We start from the raw sequence: 21,025 nt of genomic DNA, 5'->3' as shown, positions 1-21,025 counted from the left end.
TGTGGCTACTCCAGTCTGTGGGGTGGGGGCTCCCCGCGCCCCATAAGGAACTCTAAAGAAATCCCGTCATTAGAGACTCATACCTTGGGTTAATGAGATTCTTTCTAAAAAGACAAGGGACCCGGAATAGGCCAGTCGTGGATCACTCCCACGTCAGCGAGAACGGTTTCCTTCGCTACTTTCCCTGACCTCCTCACAGGACCCAAGCACTAACACTAGCTGCTGTGTGGGACCTGAAGGAAAGGGGGCCTCGGGCTCCAGGGTGAGGCTGAACGGGGGAGGGGAGGGAAAGGGGGCCTTGGGCTCCAAGGTGAGGCTGAATGGGGGGGAGGGAAAGGGGGCCTTGGGCTCCTGGGCGAGGCTGAATGGGGGGGAGGGAAAGGGGGCCTTGGGCTCCAGGGCGAGGCTGAATGGGGGGGAGGGAAAGGGGGCCTTGGGCTCCAAGGTGAGGCTGAACGGGGGAGGGGAGGGAAAGGGGGCCTTGGGCTCCTGGGCGAGGCTGAATGGCGGGGGGGGAGGGAAAGGGGGCCTTGGGCTCCTGGGCGAGGCTGAATGGCGGGGGGGGGGGGGGGGGGGAAGGGAGGAGGGGGAACGGCCCACAGACAGGGGGGCTGCCAGAGTTGCCTTCTGCGTTCTACCGTCCAGAATACCCACGCAACCTTCCCTTCTAGGGGGACGCTTGGCGGGGGCCAGGAGTGAACGACGCCTCCCAACCTGCTCTGCTCCAGACCTCGAACCTCGTCTGTCTCAACATTCGCTTGTCTGCACTTTCTGTGCCGTAGGAAGCAGCTGGGAGGCGTGCGCCTCTGGCACTGTGTCACTGCGGGGCCACTGTGGCCGCCAAGCTGCTTTCAAGGACTGAAAGCAGCAGGTGTCTGTCATCGAAAGCAGGGGAATGATTTTCACACATTACAGGAAACCAGGGATGTTACCGGGTGACTTTAAGCTGCTCCGAAAGGCAGAGTTTTGGCAAAGTCTGACAGACCGCTGGCTAGACCCCACGCTTGGGAGGCCTCAGGGCATCCGTGTGTGTCCGCAAGCAGACGTGGGCTCTGTGCACATCTGTGTGCCTGGGGCCGTGAACAGGGTTTCCAGCCACCCATGGCGGATGTTACTGGAAGCAGAACCAATACGATCGGCACTCCTATCGTTCGTCCTGCATAAACCAGCGTGGAGAGCTAGCTGTGCTAATATCGGAGCCACGAGAAAGGCCTCCCATCTCTAACCCTGGTTGAGCTGTGCTTGGTGGGGCCTTTCCGAAGAACTTCTGAGAGGTGGCTGATGTGGGGAGGGGAGGGGCAGGGCGTTAGGAGCCCGAGACTTTGAGAAATTAGGAGAAGGAGCCAAGGATAGAGACAGCAGTCAGACTGGCTAAACCTGACTTCAGACGTGATGCTGGTCCGAAGCCCTACACGGACCCACGCGTCTCTCAGATGCTGTTCTCAAGGGTGCATTTGCCCGGAGGACGCGCGGCAGAGGGTACAGGTCCCTTTCTCCCCCTTCCCCCCTTCCCCCAGATTTACCTAAGGAGAAGATTTCCCACAGCAGCACTCCATAAGACCACACGTCACTCTTGGTGCTGTAGATTTTGTCGAAGATAGATTCGGGAGCCATCCATTTCAGAGGAAGTCGAGTCTAGAAAAGGGCAGGGGGGCCTTGAGCAGAAGGACGTGAAAACAAAGCATGTTCAACCCAAGTGCCCACGGGGTCACCTCCCAGATAACACTTGGCCCACAGATCATTTCCTAGAGCAGCTATGGTTTCCTAGAATGGAGGAAGCCCTTCTAACGTGCAGCGCCACACTAATGGGGCAGTAAGTGTTGGGTGAGCCCCTCCCACGTGTCTGACATGTCCTCACTCCATGACTCTGTAAGAAGCCCTTCTCCCCACAAAAAGCATGCGCGCTCTGCAGGGACCTGGAAAAGAGTGACCTGAATGAGGACACATCCTGAAAACTGATGATTTCCAGGGCTTTTTTTTTTTTTTTTTTTTTAAGAAGGAGGATTTTGAAAGGCATCCCTATGTAGAAAGATGATCTTAAAAGTCACTGAATCCGGGGAGTGAGCAAAGGCGTTGGAAGGAAGGAAGGTGATAGACCGCCTCTAGGAGACCATGTGGCTAGTTTTCAAGTGGGAAGACGAATCTTCCTGCTCTTCGGGGAGCAGGGGTCCCACTGCATTAGGCCTTGCCACTTAAAAACATTTTTTTTTTTTAAATGTTTTCATTTATTTTTGAGAGAGAGAGAGACAGAGAGCACAGGTGGGGGAGGGGCAGAGGGAGACGCAGAATCCGAAGCAGGCTCCAGGCTCCGAGCTGTCGGCACGGAGCCCGACGCGGGGCTGGAACTCCTGGACTGCGAGATCGCGACCTGAGCTGGAGTCAGACGCTTAACCGACGGAGCCACCCGGGGCCCCTCAGGCCTCGCCACTGGAGACGGGTGAGGTTCGCCAGGAAATAAGGGACGACAGAGACAGTGAAACGGAAGTGAGAGGGGCTGAAAGAGAGATGACAGAAAACGACAGGCTTTGCAGATCAGGGCTCCTAAGCTCTCCTTTTAGGAAAAGAGACTGTTGGAGCAGCGGTTCTCAAAGTATAGCCCTGGGATCAGCTGTGTCTGCGGTACCTAGAAACTTGTTACAAAGGCACATTCTCAGGCCCCACCCAAGCCTCCTTGAATCAGAATCTCCGGGGCCGGTGGGGGGGAGGGGGTGGGGAGCTCAGTAAATTCTCGTTCCATAAGCCCTTCCAGGTGATCCGCGTGCTTGGTCAAGTGGGAAAACCACGCCTGGAGCAATCCTCAGAGCCCAGACACAGGCTTAAGCCCTCAGGCTGGGGAAGAGAGGACACGGGAGGTCCCTGCCCAAAGTGAAAAATAACACCATGTTCAAAAACAAGCAGGGAAAGAGGAGCCAGTGTGAGCGTGCAGGGAGATGCGAGGCGGGGCGGGGGGGGGGGGGGGGGGGGGCAGACACGGGAGGTAAACTGTTTCCTCCCCAGCAAGATAACACCGACACCCTCCCCCACCCCTTCCTGGGATATACACACCTGCTGAATCAATCACCCGGGTTTATTTGAGGGAAGAGTCCAGGGTGTTCTTTCCAGTGGTTCAGGGGAACTCCCAGAAGAGTCAAGGGGAGGTGAGGATACGGTCTTACCAGGGCCCCATGGAACACTCCCCGGGTTTGCGGTCTCTGGAAGTTCTGCCCCAAAGGACAGGTACCAACCGGGAAAGGCCAGGACCAGGGGAAAGGGGCATTGCTGAGCCCCGCGCAAGGGCTCTCTGGGACACAGCCACGCGGGCAGCTTGTCTTCACAGAAAGCACATGATGGTTTTCAGGGAGCGTGTAAATATCTACCCAGGGCTATCTTAACCTGTGGTTTGAAGATGAGAGGGTATAAATGAGCCCAAGAAACATCAAACCGACTTACGTCTCCTTTTCTCACATAATCGGGGTTCTTATAAATATCCCGGGCAAGGCCAAAATCGCAAATCTTCACCACGTTGTTCTCAGATAAAAGAATATTTCTTGCTGCCAGGTCCCGATGAATGCACTAGAAGAGAAGAGTTGTGTAATCAATGCATTTCCTTAACCTCACCGGCTGATTTCCTTTCCTCTTAATTGGAGGATCCATTTCGCATCCTTCCTTCCCATGAAGGAAGCGACTCTCAACGCACAAGGGGTTACCATAAACACGAAGGCATTTCTTTACACCCATGGCCCCAAAGTCAAAAAATGCCCTGGATCCAGCGTCCTGGTAAACCAAGCTGGCCATCGATTTCTACCAGTAAGCAAAACCGCCCCCAGCCCCCACTCCCCCCCCCCCGCCCAGCCTTTCATCCCGAGGTGCCAAGGTCGGATCGTGACCCAGCTGCAGGTTCCGTGGAGGACCCCGCTGGGATGTATTAACAGAAGCTCTCCTGTGAAGTTGTGTATTCTGAGATTCTGGCCAGTTCTGAAAAGATGCCGGAGGGCAAGGTGGAGAATGGATGCCACATTCGTCTAATCTGAAACCTGGTGAGGTTTTTTTCCCCCAGAGTTAAGTTCTATGCCTTGGTATCCAAGACTCCTCAGTCCTATCAGGACAAATTGAGGCATCTGTTGATGACAACACATGACAACAAATTTCCATAAGTTAAGCAAATACTGGGAAGAGTCAATTGATTTATAGCACAAATGAGTGCGTGTCCATATGAACGTCTTCCGGGCCTGGCAGAGAAGGAGACAGTGAAGGGCAAGGCTGACCTTTCTGGAAGACAAGAACTCCATGCCTCTGGCCACTTGAAAACTGTAAGAAATCAGATCTTCCATAGTGATGGGCTGCTTGTAGAAATCATCGGAATCTGGAAAGCATTAAAAGCGTAACTGTTTGTAATGGCTCTTGTTACCTACCAAATCCCTGTTTATTGGAACAATGTTAGCAAAACAGAAAACAAACCAACAAGCAGATCAGAGTTCAGTTTCAAGAGCATTGGAGTTTCAACATGAATATCCGAGATTTTTCCAGGCCTCCAGCCCATTTTACCCAAGGATGGGGGCGGGGGATGATCCGTCAAGACAAAAAGCCCTGAGGGGAGACAATTGTACAGTTCCCCGTCAAAATTAGTAACTCTGTAAATAATCTTAATTCAAATCTTATCTCCTCAGGACATTACCCTTCAAGTCTCCCACGGATGTTTATTAGGGTGATAAATAAGAAAAAAATTTCAGAGATGCACAGTATGTTGTAAAAATATCTCAGACTGTAGGACAGGAAGGAATTAATACCTACCCTCCTCTTCCTCAACATCACTCAGACTTTTATCTTCCTGAAACCCAGAGCTTGCGAAGCTCTCACTGCTGGTGACACTATCTAGTCTTGGTTTCTTGTCTTGCTCCGGGTCTGGCTCCATTTTTTCTTTCTTGGGCTCCATGTGTAATGCGGCATCCTTTGAACAGACCAAGAAGGACACGGAGAAAAAGAGAGTTCCAGAACAGCAATGAGGAAACTAAGCCCTTAGGCTGGCAGTCGCCTGAGCTGAGAGAATGTCATTGCACAGAACGGATAGATAGCAAATTGGTAGCAAGGGCCCTGTGTCACTCAGGTGCCTGGTTCTTCCTGGGTTTCTAGAGTCTGGTTCTGCTTTTCAATGGGCTTCTAGACAGCATCTTAGGTAGGATAAAGAAATATTAATGGTGCTCACTGAGTGCTTACTCTGTGCGAGCCGGTATACTAAGCATCTTACATACGTTTTCTTATTTAATCTTTCTAGCCATTTTCTGAAGTAGTTCTTGCTTATACGTGAAGAAAACAGGTTCAGAGGAGTCAAGGAATACAAGTCACATGCAAGTGGTAAATGGCAAAGCTAAGACCCAGGTCTGGCCAACTCCAGTCCATGCCCTTGACCACGTTTTCCATACCGCCCGCCATCTTGTGAAAGACGATCTGAATAACAGAAGTCAATCCCTAGCGGAGGTAGGGCTTCCCTTGACAGAATCCCTGTGGGTAATGGGAGAAGGCTGTGGTTCTCAATTTCTCTCATTTGTTTGGGGAAGGACGGCACGTGAACATTTCTTTTTCTCCCCTCCATTCAGAGCAAAGATACAGTTTGATCCTAATAAGGGCAGAAAAGGCCTTTCATCCTGGACTGGACATCCACGCCCTGGTTTGTAATCTGGCTCCTCTATTTAACCATGTGATATTGGGCAAATTACCTAGGTTCTGGGGGTCCCATTTTCCTCACTGGAAAAGCTCCATCAGCTTATCGTGTAGGTGGACTCCTCGGAAAGGAGGTGCCGGGTTGGGGTGTTCACGTGGAACCAGAAAATACTTCTAGCGTCTTTGGGAATTCAGCTCATAGCCGGGACACTGCAGGCTCAGCTCCCGGTGACCCTGTGGCGATGTGCTCGTGTCGTGCGTACCTTGGCGCGGTGATGCTAGCTGGCTATACCGACCCAGGGGCGGAGAGGGGCCTGGGCTCGGTGGGGGGGTCCCTTCACGCACCTGCACGGCTCGCCGGTGCGGGGGCAACTAGCCAGGCAGCCTTGCGTGGCCTTTCCTAGAACTGTCACCAAGTAGGAGAGATCTTTCCACTAGAGGGCGCAGTGGGAGTAAACAGCCGCCAGAGGAAGGAGCCACGGGGGGGGGACGGAGGGGGACAGACTCCGTGGGGGGGGGGGGGTACGGGGCTCCTGACCCCTGGCCAGGGAGCACTGCGGGCGGGTCGGAAGGCCTCAGCACAGGTACCCAGTGCCTGACAACAGGTGAACTAGAATTCCTTGTTATTGTGTCTCCCGGAGGCAGTTAGAGTTGGTTCTGCTCAATCGGGGACTGACATTTTCTTGGTTACAAGGCCTCTCCTGGGGACACACAGGCAGCGGGGGCAGCGGCACTGGCAAGGGTATGGGGAGGAACGGGTTCAACAGATCTGCTCGTGGCTCAGCCCCCGGCAACACTCTCCGGGCAGCCTTCTTCCTCATCCTCCCAGGGGTGACCCAGCCTGGGCACCTGGGTCTGCAGGGACCAGAAACTCGAGCTGCCTCACCCCCTCCTTGACTCCCAATCTATGCTCCACTCAGCTTTGCTTATTGGTAACCACCTCCGTGAAATAAATAAAGGTCTAGGTACCGAGCTTTCGGGACTCTGGCAGAATACGGTGACATTTATTACAAAGAGTATTCAACGATCCTGGGGCATCCGTTTGGAAAATGAAACATCCCGTTTCGGGTTTTCCCTTCACTCTCTCTTTATATTCCTTTACCTTCCGAATATGAAATACGGACATGTGTTTTCCACGAAAACGCGAAGTTCCACCAACAGGGAGGCGACTCATTAAAAATAGCCAGAGTAGGAAGCAAAGCTTTCCAAACAAAGGATGCACAGACCCGAACGTTCCCGCCCTGCCCGGGTCCCTGGGGTGTGCCGTTGCCTTAGTTCTTTTGAAGCCAGTCCAGGACTTCGGGACTGAAGGGACTTTGCACTGCTCTCAGCCCAGGCCACCACTTTCCCCTTTTTCTTCTGGTCTCCCCTCCCCCCGCCCCTTCTCCCCCTGCTCTTCCCCCCTCTCCCCGTATATGCTGGTAGGGCACAAAAAAAGCTTTGCATGGGGGAGTCCAGAGAACTGGGATTTTTCTTCCCGACTTCACCTCTTGGAGGGTGAATCACTAAATCACTACAAGTCAAGCGAATCGTAAGCCAATCACTTGACGTCTCTGGGCACATCTCTCATGGGAGCGTGTGAACTAGCTGACCACACGCATCCTTTCCAGCTTCAGGATCCTTTGTTTGAGGTAATCTCTACACCCCACGTGGGGTTTGAACTCAGGATCCTGAGGTCAAAAGTCACAGGCTTTACCTACTGAGCCAGTGAGGTACCCCTTCAGCTTCAAGATTCGAATTATTAGAGCGCGTGATTTAAAACCGGGAACACTATGTTCTTGTATATATGGTTCCAAGTAGACCACCTATGTCTTTGGTTGGGTCAGAGTTGGAGGGATGAGAGAATCGGCCAGTTGTCTGGTTGTTCTTATCCGCCTGTCCACGTGGCAGGTGGGTGTAATTCTTGGAGGTGTGGCACTTTATCCGTCATACACATCAGTGGCATTCAGTGGGATTCTCATCTTTCTATCTCGGTGGGCCAGTGATGACAGGGATAGGTAACACTTTGGGAATGCGTAGTTCAATAAAACAAATGTGATTCCCTCAATAGTGCCATGAGTTGGGTTCTGTTATTACCTCCGTTGAATAAATGAGGGAACTGAGATTGAGGGACTGAGTAACTTGTCCAAGGTCCCAGATTTTGAGCGGTGGAGACGGACAGGATGTATGATTCCAGAGTCTGCGTGTGAAACCACCACCCCGCATAGACTCATCACCAATGCTGCTGATCATCAGTTAATAATGTTGAACTATTGCTTCCCCAGCTGCTCCAGCCCAGAGAAGGACATGACACTGGGGGAAGGGGTCACCCCGGCCAAGTTTTATTATACCCTCTCCGCCATTCAATAATCTTTTAAGTTTTGTTTGCCTTCAGGACTTAAAGCCTCGCGTCCCTTTTGTTACGTAGCTTTATTTTAGTGCGTCAGGCTGGCTCCGTGTGTGTGCGGAGCTGACGTGCGTGGTGAGGGTTTGGGGAAGGCAGAGTCAGGGCAGAGCAAGGGAAGGAAATGATTTCTCTGGCTCCATCACTGGCCTCTCGTTCACTAAAAAGTCACTCAGTTGATTGAGGCCTTAATTTCTCTAAAAAAATGGAGACAATTATACTTGCCATCACCTTTCAAGAAACCAGTCACCAAGTGATGTGTGCGTGCGCGTGTGTACGTGTGGAGAGAGAGAGGAAAAAACCGATCAAGATGCTTAGATAGGTATTTAGGTAGATGGCTGCTAAAGTTTAACCTCTATCGCTGCACATGCTGGGATTACCTATTCTCTGTACTGCCCACAAAAAGTGTGACATATTAGCATGCAAGGAAAACTCAAAAAAGGAACAAAGCAGAGATTGGGTGCTAAGCTTGGTCATTCGTGGAAAAACAGAGGTTTCTCATGCTTTAAGCTGCTATAGCCTAAACCTCCCAACCCTAAGCTCCTTACCTTGTTGAGAAAGAATAAGTCTCGTTTGCTCTTGAGGTAGTTGGACAGATTTCCGTATTTGCAATATTCAACGATCACCATCAGAGGCCCTGCAGGTCCAAACAGATGGCTTATCACTTGTCAGTTCTCCACGGTGATGGAGGCGCGGCCGGCTACGGCTGGGTCTCTAGCTGGAGCCTCCCGGCTCTTGGCTGCTGTCTGTACCCACGGCTCCTCGGAACGGGTACGTCGACCCAACTGCCCTTCACCTCTACTCCTTTTGTTGAGCTTAGATAACACTCATGTGCACGGGTCTCTTGCATCTTTCTTTCTGGCTTAAGCGGCGATCACACATCTACACGCGAGCACTAACCTTGCATAGGGGAAGACCGAAAGGTCTTCAGGAACATGCTGGAGTCCTCAGTCATCCCCACTGCCCTATCCCGGCTGCTTGCCTCAGTGGAGAAAACCTGTCTGAAGGGAATGGCCCTTCTGGTTGTCCCCTGCATCGCCTCCTCCTGAGATCCTCTCAGGAGTGATTCCTTTCTCTATGGGAAGCTTCAAGGAATCCTCAACCTTCTGTCCATTACCTCAGCTCTGGCCACGTCCTGAGAGAAAAAATGCCCTTCACTTGACCTGGAGCCCACGGGAAGGGTCTAAAAGGGAATCCTTCTGTTTAGAACCTTTCAATTGACTGTACAGGGAAGGCATTTCTAGGATGGGGGCACCTTTCTATAAGTGGACAAGTTGTCTCCTCTGACCTGAGAGGCTATTTTTCAGGAGGAACGAGGAGAAAGAGCTACATGTCAGACTCTGCTCTTAGGATGTGAATGGAGAGAGGGAGCGGTCCCTCCTTCTCATTTACCTCCTTGCTTGGTACAGGCTCCCAGCAGGTTGACCACATTCAGATGGTGGCCAATGTGGGTCAAGATCTTGAGCTCAGTCATCAGAGCTTTGTACTCGCTGGCCGTGGCCCCCTCTGTGTGAGAAACAAGGAAGAGTCAAGGCGACAGGACAATGGGGCTCTTTCCGCTGGAGGCGGCATTCCTGCCCCCCATGCTTGCCAACGCTCAGACGGTTGCTTCACTAACTTCCCCACATTCTGCAGAAGGGCCAGGTCTCCAGACTGTTTTCATTACTCCCTCCCTCCTGAGCCAACATCCTTTTGATTACAGTAAGCCCCAGAAGCAGTGGTGGGGTTAGTCACTGGGCATTTCCTCTTGGTGGACCTGGTCTGCTCAGCAATGCGCTGACTCAGAGCTGGGCACCTCGTGAAAGCGCCTTCCAAAGGCTTCCGCTCTGCAGAACCAGGCGCAGCAAGAACCTTCCAGACAGGGGATGTGCCCACACCTCCCCTCTTTTTCTCACTTTCCCCTCTTTGAAGAGTTACAAAGAAGGAGCACCAGGGGTCTGCAAGAGTGGAATGGCCACTTCTGTAAACATCTTTGCATGTGTTATTTTCTCCCTATAACCTTTTCCTCCCTAGAGTCTGCAGGGTTATCTCAAATTGTGAGGATCCATAAGCATCTGCCTTCAACTCCATTCTCAGAGATAAACAACATCAGTCTAAGCATTAGCAGAGTCTAAAGCCTAAATTAAGTTTGTTCTGTCTGTTTTTTCTTTTCTTTTTTTGGTCTTTCTTATTGGTTAATCCGTAAGACTTTACAAAATTTAAACAATAAAGTCCTACAATCTTGCTGTAAAATATTCCAACAATATGATGTATATAGAGTAAAAAGTGAAAGCCACTCCAACCACATACCTCCCTAGGTAGACCTTTCTCTATGTATTTACAAACATATATACCCACATAAAGGTCTTTTTTTGTTTACATGAGTCATAAAATATATATATATATATTTTTTTTTTTTTTTAATTTGCTTTTTTAATGTGTCAGAGACTTTTCCAATTCTTGTTAGTTGATTAATAGCATTCCTGGCATTTGAACGGCCTCCAGTTTTTTTTTTTTTTTGTTTTCGTGTGTGGTTTCTTTTTTTTTTTTTTTTTTCCCATTACAAATAACACTGTAGTAGATGGCCAATGTGTAATCTTTCTACACATGTGCAAGTAAGTCTGTAGAACAGCCCTGGAAATGGCCAAAGGATGTGGACGGTATTTCGTAAGCACAAATCATTTTCAGATCATTTTCTAACTAATAACCAGATAAACTCTAGAAGCTTCCCAACAGGGTTGGGATTGGCTCAACAGGAGACGCACAACAAATATTTGTTAGAAAAATAAACACCGTGAATACGCTTCTCATTTCAGACATGGGCATAAGGCCCAAAAAGGTTAAAGGTTCTGCTCCAGGGAACTTTGAAAGAGCTTCTGACTCATGGCCTTTGTTTGACATTCTGTCTTTTCAATTTCTCCTAGAAACAGATGGCCAACCAATTCAAGCAAGAAAGCTGAATGAAAATGGTTTGGGGGGATTTTACAGAGTGGGTGATTTGGCGATCGTTTTAAAATCCAGGCTAATGGCTTTAAAAAGATAAGCATTTTATAAAGACACCGCGTATGCTTTTTCTGTATTACATACACTACGTTCTGCTGGCCTTTCAAATTTTTCAAGTCAGAATTCCCCTCCTCCGACTCATCAATCCTTCCAGGCATTTATGCCCCCTTGGCACAGGGGAAAACCCAGCTCTCTTGTTCAGACTGCTCTATCCCCAGGCAGGTGTTACCTTGGATCCACAACAGACGAGTGCGCGCACAAGACCATCTCTGCTGGCGATGATGTGTGGTCGTAGGCAGGGAAATGGGACAAGCTGAGGAAGCAGACGCTTCCAGATGGAGTCCCAACTTAGCTCAAGGGTGGATATTAGATTGCCTCCATAACTGGGATCAGGGCCGTTTTAGGGTTTGGGGGCCACAGGCCGCCGGAGGTCGGGTCTAGACAGCCCGTCTTCTGGAGCACCATGGTGGGGGGGGGGGGGGTAAGAGCGCTGCACTCAAACCCCTACTTTTGCCCTGGGGAGCTCTGGGGCCCTGCAGAGGTGATTTAACCTTTCTGGGCCATGTCTCCTCATCTGCAAACTGGGGAAATAATATCTCCCTCACAAGGCTGCACAGAGAAAAGGAAGAGGAATGGCAATCTCCTGTGGTTCAAGCTAATACATGAAAGCACTTAGTCTGGTGCCTTCTCACACGAGGGCATATTGATGCCTCTTCTCTTGGAGCCTGGGCCACGGGGTGTGGGGTGGCATGCTGGAATGTAGGCATGTCACAGAAAGGTCTGCCATCCTCTGGGCAGTCCATTTTGAACAAAAGTCCGGATTTGTGGGCCTTGAGACTCCTTCCCTGGCTGCTTTCAGGGCAGAACTGTCAGGTTCCTTGGAGGGTTTTTATCAGAGCCTTTGCTTGACGAGGGCAGCCTTTTGAGGTGGAAGGTATCATTGCCTGGGGCTCCTGCAACAGGCCTACTTTTTGGTTTTAGAATCTTAACACGAGTGGGGCGCCCGGGTGGCTCAGTCGGTTAAGCGTCCGACTTCAGCTCCGGTCACGATCTCACAGTCTGTGGGTTCGAGCCCCGCGTCGGGCTCTGTGCTGACAGCTCGGAGCTCGGAGCCCGGAGCCGGCTTCCCATTCTGTGTCTCCCTCTCTCTCTGCCCCTCCCCCGCTCATGTGCTGTCTCTGTCTCTCTCAAAAATAAACATTAAAAAAAAAAAAGAATCTCAACACGAGTTGAAGTAACATAAAAATGCCATCACGAGTGAGGAAATGAAGTCTTTTCTATACTTCAGAAGACATCTGCATCCCTGAGATGTCTGATTTATACAGCTTTCCCCTATTCTCATTTTCATCTGTCTTGCGGGTGATCACGAATCACCGTGCGATTTGGCCCTACTTCCCCGGGGCTTCTCTGAGTGGTTGTGTCTTTCAACACCAGAAAGATTATCTATCTATCCGTCTATGTAAATTTCTTTTTTTTAATTTTTTTTTTCAATGTTTTTATTTATTTTTGGGACAGAGAGAGACAGAGCATGAACGGGGGAGGGGCAGAGAGAGAGGGAGACACAGAATCGGAAACAGGCTCCAGGCTCTGAGCCATCAGCCCAGAGCCTGACGCGGGGCTCGAACTCACGGACCGCGAGATCGTGACCTGGCTGAAGTCGGACGCTTAACCGACTGCGCCACCCAGGCGCCCCCGTCTATGTAAATTTCTAAAGAGGAAATGTATTGTGTTTGGGACCTGACGCTATCACACAGTTCAGAGTTCTGCGGTCTCAATTATTCCGGCTTCACGATTTCACTTTACAGTTAGGTCAAGCCCCAGCTAAGCCGCTGGGATTTACAACCCACAGCTGATTTCCCCTTAGAATGTCCTAGTGGATCCCTCCAAAATCTTGAACCCGTGGTTACAGTGAGCTTAAATCCCTGGTAGTTTAGAGCCTGAGATGTAAGAGGAGAAAGATCTTGGAGGTGACAGAAATCATTTTCCCGTGGACAGTGCTGGATGGTTTCATTTACAGGGTTGGTTCAGCGCTCTTGCTGGCCTAACAGAAAACTCCCGAAGCCAAGGGGCTCCCAGCAGTAAAGACAGTGGTGTGGCCTGGGCAGAAGTAGCTTGTGTCTGTTCCCAGGCCACAGCTAACGTGTACCAGTGTTTCGGAGATCTAGTGGGTCGGCCGAAAGCCAAACTACAGCATCCATACCTTTCAGCATTTTTACAGCCACAGTCCGGCACGTGGGGGATTTCTTAATGCCAAATGCGGACGCTTGAACCACTTTTCCAAAAGCCCCTCTTCCGAGCGACTTGCCTGCAATGAAAAGAAGACATTGATTTGTTTGCGAAGCCAGCAGGATGAGGACAAGTCTTTTTCGGGAAGAAGGTGCCTTTTGACCTATGTGTGTATGTGAGCCGTGTAGCTTTGAATGGAATCTCCAACAAACTGAGCCCAAAAGAGTCAAAGTAAGGGACACACTTCTGGGGTATCTTTCTTCCACCTCCTCACGGGGCTTCTGAGGGGCCGTTATCCTTTGCAGCTAGGCCAGGCCCCTAGGATGCATTTGGTGTGGGTGGGTGACCAATTTCCTCTTCACCAAATCCTCCCGGGGGGGCGGGGGTCTCTTCCATTGTTTAATGACATTACTACCAAGACCTCCCTTTGTTTAACCTAAGCCCCTTTTCTTGCCTCTGAAGGTCATCTCTTCTGATCTGTTTTCAGCAGAAAGGAAGAAAACAGAGAATGGGGGTGACTGCTATTGGTTATCATAATGCTCCATAGCTACAAAAAAATCACTAAGTCATTTCTCAGACTTTCTTGCCAGCCAAGATATTCTAACATGTCCTTACATGATGTACAGGCCTTCGTGGCTCAGCACACGAGTCTATCAACCAACCACTGGTAGTTAATTTGTTTAAGCTGCAGAGAAATGGTTGCCAAATGCAGTAGAGTAAGGTTTCTTTCGTGGGACCTGTTACGTTATGCCATAACAGCTGTTTTAACACGTTTCTTTCCTCACCCTGAAATGAGACCACTTGACTCAGAGGGGCATCTACCACGTGGGAATCTTCCCAGGACCTAGCTTAGCGCTCGGTGCAGAGGAGGCCCCTTGTGCGTTAATGCAGAATGAAGAGCAGCGATTTGGGAACTTGTGAGATGCTCAAAGCAGTCACGGGTAACTAGAGGAACCCGCCTGTCCCCAATGGGTCAGAGACCGTGAGGGCGATGCTCCGTGAAGAGCGCACACCCCCCCCCCCCCGGAATACCTCAGTCCCCTTTTATATCAGGCCACTTTCTTTTGCACCATCAGGACACAGGTAGCTGAATACAGCCTGGAGAAAAAGTACACCTCAGGCAGGATATGGCAAAAGGAAGAGTGAACCAAAGAAGTCACTCTTGTTTGGTTCTTGGTTAGGGAAAAAATAGCCAACAGAATGCCTCTGGTCAGAAGTAAATCCCGGTAGGGGCGCCTGGGTGGCGCAGTCGGTTAAGCGTCCGACTTCAGCCAGGTCACAATCTCGCGGTCCGTGAGTTCGAGCCCCGCATCGGGCTCTGGGCTGATGGCTCGGAGCCTGGAGCCTGTTTCCGATTCTGTGTCTCCCTCTCTCTCTGCCCCTCCCCCGTTCATGCTCTGTCTCTCTCTGTCCCAAAAATAAATAAACGTTGAAAAAAAAATTAAAAAAAAAAAAAAAAGAAGTAAATCCCGGTAGGTAGAGTGGTAATTTAACACGACCCCTCCTCCCTCAGCCTAGTCCTCTTTATCTGACTGTTCTGCTAAGGCACCTTGAGTTAACGAACCAACCTTCCGTCCTTATACTCCAATCCCTTCCCCCCAAAAGATACAGCTGCGTGTTATGTTTCTAAGATTCTTGTGAAGTTTGCCTGCTTCCTTATCACATTACAACTTTATACTTTTAGGCACGATGACTCAGTCACATAGGTGACTTCCCCCTGCCTCTGCTTAGCGTCTTCCGCTCACTACCAATCCCCCGAGGCCATCTAGTCAGGACACAGGAAAAATTCGTTTGCCAGTGTAATCGGAAGAGGCTCTTTGTCGCTATCTCTTTGCATCTATCTCCTGGGGACAGATAGGAGGGAACATTGGTGACGCGACTTGCTTTTTCTCTGGTCAAAATGCCCCTGGCAGCGACGGGGCAAGGTCATTCCTCCTAGAGTGCGCACCATGGACAGGGACAGAGTCTCTGCTTCCTCCTTCAGCTAAAATTGTCCATGAAGTAGACCAGGATGGGGACTCTAGGTTGAAATAAAAGTGCCTCGGGTGGACCCTGCAGGACCGGGACGTGGAAATCACGTACAGAATGAGTACCAGCGGCTACCTTCTCCAGACTTGTAAAGATCGGTGTATTTTGGTTAAAGGCTTGCCCCTTGCTGTTTCAGGGCAAAAGAACGTGTTTCTTCCGCAGTGCCTTCTACCGTCTAATAGGAAAAGTGTCCCGAGCCTGACAAATATCAAGATGATCTCTATCTTAGGGACACCTCTCCACGTACTGTGAAGACCCTTGCTGCTTGGGGGGCAGGCAGAACCTTTTTCCCTTCCACGGCCTCAGCCCACACGCGTTCCCTCCTTAGCCATCACAGCACACTTCATTTTCACTGGTGTTTGGGGAGTTTGCTTCTGTCAGTGAGAATAAGCTCGTTCTCACTTGGCTTCCCTCGGCCTTTCCATCTTTTCTCTCGGAAGCCTGACTGCTGCCTCATAAAACAGCATGAAGCTATTACGGGCTCTTTGATCATCTGAGGCCTCGGAATCCTTTGGCGGACCCACTGTTCCAGCTTCAGGGGAGCCAGGCTTGACCTTGCCTGATCCTTCTTTTCCCTTAAAATCCTCCTCGGTGTTACCCAAATGCCACCGACTGGCTTTGAAAGAGCTAGGTCGCTGCCATACAATGAAAGGCTATTGGAACCTCCTCCAAGAATGTCCTTGACCGGCCAGGGCCCCGGGGACACTCCGGGGAGGGTGCAAGGCACCACTGCCACGCAGAGCTGGTCTTCCAAGAGGCAACACCTGCCCAGGCGCCATCCACTTGCAAATTCCAGACTCCTTGTGTTGTGGCCTATATTAGGCAATGCTGACTTTATTTTGCAGTAGAAGATGCATTGTCCGACATTATCCCACCTCCTGTGATAAAATGGTAAGGGCTGAATTCTCCCTGACGTTTAGCGAGGAACCACTAACAAAACAGATTCCTTTTGTTCCTGGATTTCAGGAATTTCAACGAGAGCAGCACTTTTGACCCAAACTCCTACTGCATCTATCAGGTACCATAAATTCCGACTTCTCTCAACAGCGCTGCTAATAGTTACCGACAGAGTCCACAGAGCTGAAAAAAATCAGATGCGACTTGTCTGTGTATTTCCCCACACAGTGTATTCTTCTGTGTGTGTTTATAGCCCCATTATAACTCTGCCCATCAAACCAGCTTTTTCTCTCCATCCATCCAGACAGAATCTTGGTTACTTTCACTTGCCAGACATTACTTCAGATTACTTTCTGTCATGTATTTGGCTTACGAACCAAAAAATCTTGGGCCTTTTGCCCCCATGCGAGTAGGGGGAGCCTCTTCTGGCCCTTGCAGCCACACTCTGCATTGAAAGACACAGTGAGCTGACTTGACACCCTTTCTCTCACCCATCAAAGACACTCCCATCCACATGAGCCAAATCATGACATCTGGCATCTCCAGGAAGGAAGAGATCCATAAGAAAGGTCTTCAGCAAGGAGAATCTCCTGAAACGGGATTATCTAAACCCACAGAGCCCCAGGGGAAATCTGGTGGAAGGATTAGCAGTGTCCCTCAGTGTGATATAGATCACAGGGATAGATACCAGGCGAAGGAGTGAAGAGATGGGATGAACAGCTCATCTGTCCTATACAGGAAGAAGCATGTCTGATGGTGACTAATAACTCTGGAAAGCAACGTGGCCTGAGAATGGCTTACGGTTGTGGGAAAATTATCTCAGTTCCTTGCCAAGGTCACTGAGGGGCTGGGCTAGCTGCCATATAATTTAGACTTGCAGAAGGAACTCATTTATGTACCACCTGCCCTTAACGACTCTAAATTCAGTTGATATTTCCACCCCCCCACCCATCAGCAGCCATTGCTGGCTTTTGCCTGTCTCTCCAGCTTCTTACTGATTTCCAATGTTCTTCCCCAAGCCAAACAGAACATACTCTTGGGGCCAAGTATTCTTTCTCATGTAAGAAGAAACCTAAGTGGAATCATTTCAAGGCCCGAGCTGTGGGGGGAGGGGAGGCAACGCAGTTGAATTTAAAACAACAGGCTCTTTTGCCGAGGGTGACAAGATCCAGGAACACTGGGTCCACGAGTTGGGTTCCTAGTTCCAATTATTAATGATTCTGGCACGCATAGAGCGACTGGAAATTTTTCAGAAGCCACTATCCAAAAATTTTGGGCAAGAGTAATCGCGGCCCCTTTTGTTTTGTACTACTGAGGGCTGGAGATCGATTTGCATTGTGATGTCTGAGCTGGGAGGGGTGGGGGGGACTTGGGGGCGCGCTGAGGGAAAGCACGGTTGCCTGATGTTTACAGCATCTATGTTACCTGGGAAACAACAGCCCGTGCTCTTCAAACCTGAGACGCTAATGACCCCTAGCACTTTCTTCTCTGTCTGGACATCCTGAACACCCAGGAAAACTCAGAGTATCTAATCTGTGGATTTGTGCAGAGGGGTTTTTTGACCCACAGCCTTCAAGGGCACCGACGCGTTCACCAAAGGTTTGGTTGGACTGTTCCTTGCCATCTTGAGTTGTGTTCTAGGTTACAAATTTCTAAGTCCCCCAAAAGGTCATTAAGGGTGCCTGTAGTTGTAAGCTTCCTGATGGAACTCATCTCTGCCCTTCACCTGTCTCCTTTTGTGGCTGCCTCCTTCACCCTCTGAGGCAAGACACTCAGACGCCTTTGCACCCCCGCGGCTTGGACGGGTGTCTGCTGCTCAGAGAAGGTGCTGGGAAAGTGTTCAGAGAAGGAGCAGGTGCCCTGTCCCCTTGTACTGCTGTCCCAGCACTGTTAGGATTATCTACCCCAGTGCCCATCTCCCTTGCTAGTCTGTGAGCAGCTGGAGGGTAGAACCTGAGTCTCGTTGACTTTTGCAGCCCTCAAACCACATGTTTTGCACGTTTAGGAATCTGTTGAACAAACACATTACCCAGTTTGAGTCTCTCCCGGGCAAACTCCCACTTGCTGGCATCATAAGGGAGCCGCTCGCACTGCTCGTCCAGGGGGACTTCGTCTGGGTCCATTATAATCGATAGGTAGTCAGTCTTTATTTCCGAGGAAGACTGAGAAAGAAAGAGATCGCGACGTCACTATCAAGGAAACAACTTACAAAACAAAAACCCGGATGCCCAATTTAAAACAGTACCTGGCAACACCTGCTACTCGTTGAAACCGTGTGGTTGGATACAGAAAGACCCCTCTGCATACGCACACGCACGTCACACTTGGGTGTGCAACTCCCACTGAACAAGCCCTTACGGTTCTCACGCGGCTTTTCGGTAGACTGGCTTCACCGCGCTGCCCACATAACACGCGCCCAGGTTCTCCAGTGACCTGGGTGCTTGTTCTTAGACAATTATCATATGATAGTCCTTCTCCAAAAAAGCATAAACGTCATTCCAAACGACTGACTGAAAATACCTCTCCATGGCCATTCTGCACAAGCAGGAGCATACGTCACAAGGTGACAAATGGGATTGAGGCTTTTCAGCATTTGCAAGAATGGCGAAGTGAACCCAGGAGCCCTGGGACAGTTAAGAGGCATATTTCCTGTGAAGTGTTTAAATCTACTCAGAAGTCCTGGCCCCTTGGTTGCTGCAGCTGCCCGGGAAAACTGTAGGGTCCGTCAGTGAGAACACAGTAAGATTTACCTCCAATAAGAAACAGAAGTTGATTATTTCAAAGGCCAAGGGGTAAATTGGGTCTGAGATTCAAACACAGCCATGTCCTGATCGCGTTTCGCATCAGTAGGACGTCAAACAAGGCGGGTGTCTCCCTTCAGGCCCTTATTTTATCTTGGCAAGGCACATCAAGCCCAGAAAATATCCTTTATTTCAGATCACAGATGAGTGGATTTGCATTTAGTGTCTTAGAGTCATAGCAGTGGGTGTACTGCCTGTTCATTCGGTGTAGAATTGATGATGGCATTTCTGTGGGCAGGACAGAAAGGAAGTATGCTTGCCCACATAAGGTGGGCTTTGATCAGCCTCGCCGAGGAGTCGCATAAACTGCGTTCCAATGAGTTTCGGGCCCGTCCTGCGTTGCCCTTCCCTCAGCAGGACCAGAGTTCAGGAGAGAAGACACCCTCTCCATACACACCATGTCACGCTCGCCCACATTCTTCAGCTCTAACTCACCCTGCCCTGGGCTGTCACAGCTCACCTCATCCATCACTTGCAATCGGTCTCCTACTCACAGGAATTATCACTAAAATGTGTGACAAATCGCTCAAAGCAGAAAGACTGGCCCAGCCTCCACGACGAGGGGAAAACAGAGAAGGATGTGGAGCACATTCGTCACCAGCTACATTTGCCATCGGTGCCAGTCTTGTAGGGGCCAGCCTGTCGGACAATGGTGTGGGTCTGTAAGACTGGAAGGAATACAAACCCCTATCCCAGCGTGCCGGGTGTGCGCTAGAGAAGCCGCTGGAAGAGGTTTTATGAGTACGCTTTTCCATGTCCAGTCGAAACAATCCGACGAGAAACAATCTCCCATCTTCCAAGGGCACAGGACAGCGAGAGCCCAACGAGGGACATCTCACTTTCCGGAGAGCGCGTGGGGAGCTTGGGAGGGGTGTTGAGAGCGAGGCAAGGGGCCGGGCAAAGAGAGACAATCTCCCCATCTGGCACCTATGGAATTTTATGGTTTATCTCAATCAGGCAGGTGAGAGGCAACACCACACAAGTGGTTGAGGAGAGGGGGATCGTAGAACCTTAGTCGGCAAATATTTACTCTTTCGATTGACACTAACACTGAGCAGCTACTAGGTGTTTGGCATGGAGGTTGCACGGCTAAGCACTTTCAGAGGCCAGGCATTGAGGCTGGCGGGCCGGATCTGAGTCACAGATCAACTCCGGACCAGCACATAACCTTGGCAAGTTGCTTAACCCTTCTCAACCTAGTTTCCTTATCTGTGAAATAGTGATAATGACAGTCCTTATCTCCTAGGGCTGTTGTGAATATGATGGGAAATAATCCATGCCAAGCTGTTAGAACAAGGCATGGTATACAGTAAGCATCAATCAATGATCCACATTAGCTGTAATTGTAACACTGGCCTGTTGCAGGGTGGGGATTAAAAGGATAACGTCCAGTCCGTATCAACCAGGAATTCACTTGCGGTTTAGAGAAACCCCATGGAAATAGTTTTTGAGGACTTGTATCTCCTTGCCTCCTACAATTAATCACCTTTCAAATTTTATAAGCATTCCCTTCTGGAGAGAGAATCCTTTCTTGCTCTCATCCTTTCGTATTGAACTCAAGGTTTCAGATTTTTAGAAATACTAGGGCCATCTTCAATTTAGACCCAATTCACCTTTCCAGTTTTATTTCCACTCTGCCCCTCTGTGCTCCTCCCCTAATCTGGGGCGTGGGGAGGAGTGTGGTGGGCTGCATTTTTCTGCTGCTTTCCTTCCAACTGCAACCTTCAAACTCTTTCCCTAGACCTCACTTTCTCTGAAGTTTTTGCTCTCTGTCCCTCCTTTGTGGCCTCCGAACGGGCCTTCCAGATTTGGCGGGTCTAATCTATTTGGCAAGTTTGGTCCATTTCCCTTGATGATGTCTCTCCCCTGTCAATGCCACTGTGTGGCCTCTGTTTCCTTCTAAAGCAGTGTGGCCTTAGCTGTCACATCTCAAAACCCATCATTCCACACGGCGGACTCCTGATGGTGCCTATTCACCACGGAGGACGCCTGCTATCCTCGCCTCTCATTTCAACGGCTATGAAGGACACCTTGTTGGTTTTGGTTACAAGTCTAGGTAAGGTCGGACGAC

At 50.1% G+C, this 21,025-nt stretch overlaps 1 protein-coding gene across 1 annotated transcript in view; it reads right to left on the bottom strand.

Annotated features, from left to right (window-relative positions):
• The window catches only part of FLT1 (fms related receptor tyrosine kinase 1), a 176,805-nt gene that overhangs the window by 18,328 nt on the left and 137,452 nt on the right, over window positions 1-21,025 (bottom strand). The window contains exons 18-25 of the mRNA XM_086714524.1: window positions 18,183-18,315; window positions 13,203-13,307; window positions 9,413-9,526; window positions 8,569-8,657; window positions 4,771-4,927; window positions 4,245-4,342; window positions 3,430-3,552; window positions 1,524-1,635 (exon numbers count right to left, since the gene is read on the bottom strand). Coding sequence (XP_086570650.1) covers window positions 1,524-1,635; window positions 3,430-3,552; window positions 4,245-4,342; window positions 4,771-4,927; window positions 8,569-8,657; window positions 9,413-9,526; window positions 13,203-13,307; window positions 18,183-18,315 — 931 coding nt within the window. The remainder of the gene's footprint in view (window positions 1-1,523; window positions 1,636-3,429; window positions 3,553-4,244; window positions 4,343-4,770; window positions 4,928-8,568; window positions 8,658-9,412; window positions 9,527-13,202; window positions 13,308-18,182; window positions 18,316-21,025) is intronic.

The sequence above is a fragment of the Puma concolor genome, chromosome A1 (genome assembly GCF_028749965.1).
Source record: "Puma concolor isolate L17-30 chromosome A1, mPumCon1.1.hap2, whole genome shotgun sequence".
Lineage (NCBI taxonomy): Eukaryota > Metazoa > Chordata > Mammalia > Carnivora > Felidae > Puma > Puma concolor.
The sequence above is the reverse complement of the archived record's forward strand: the minus strand, read 5'-3'. Positions and strand labels throughout refer to the sequence as shown.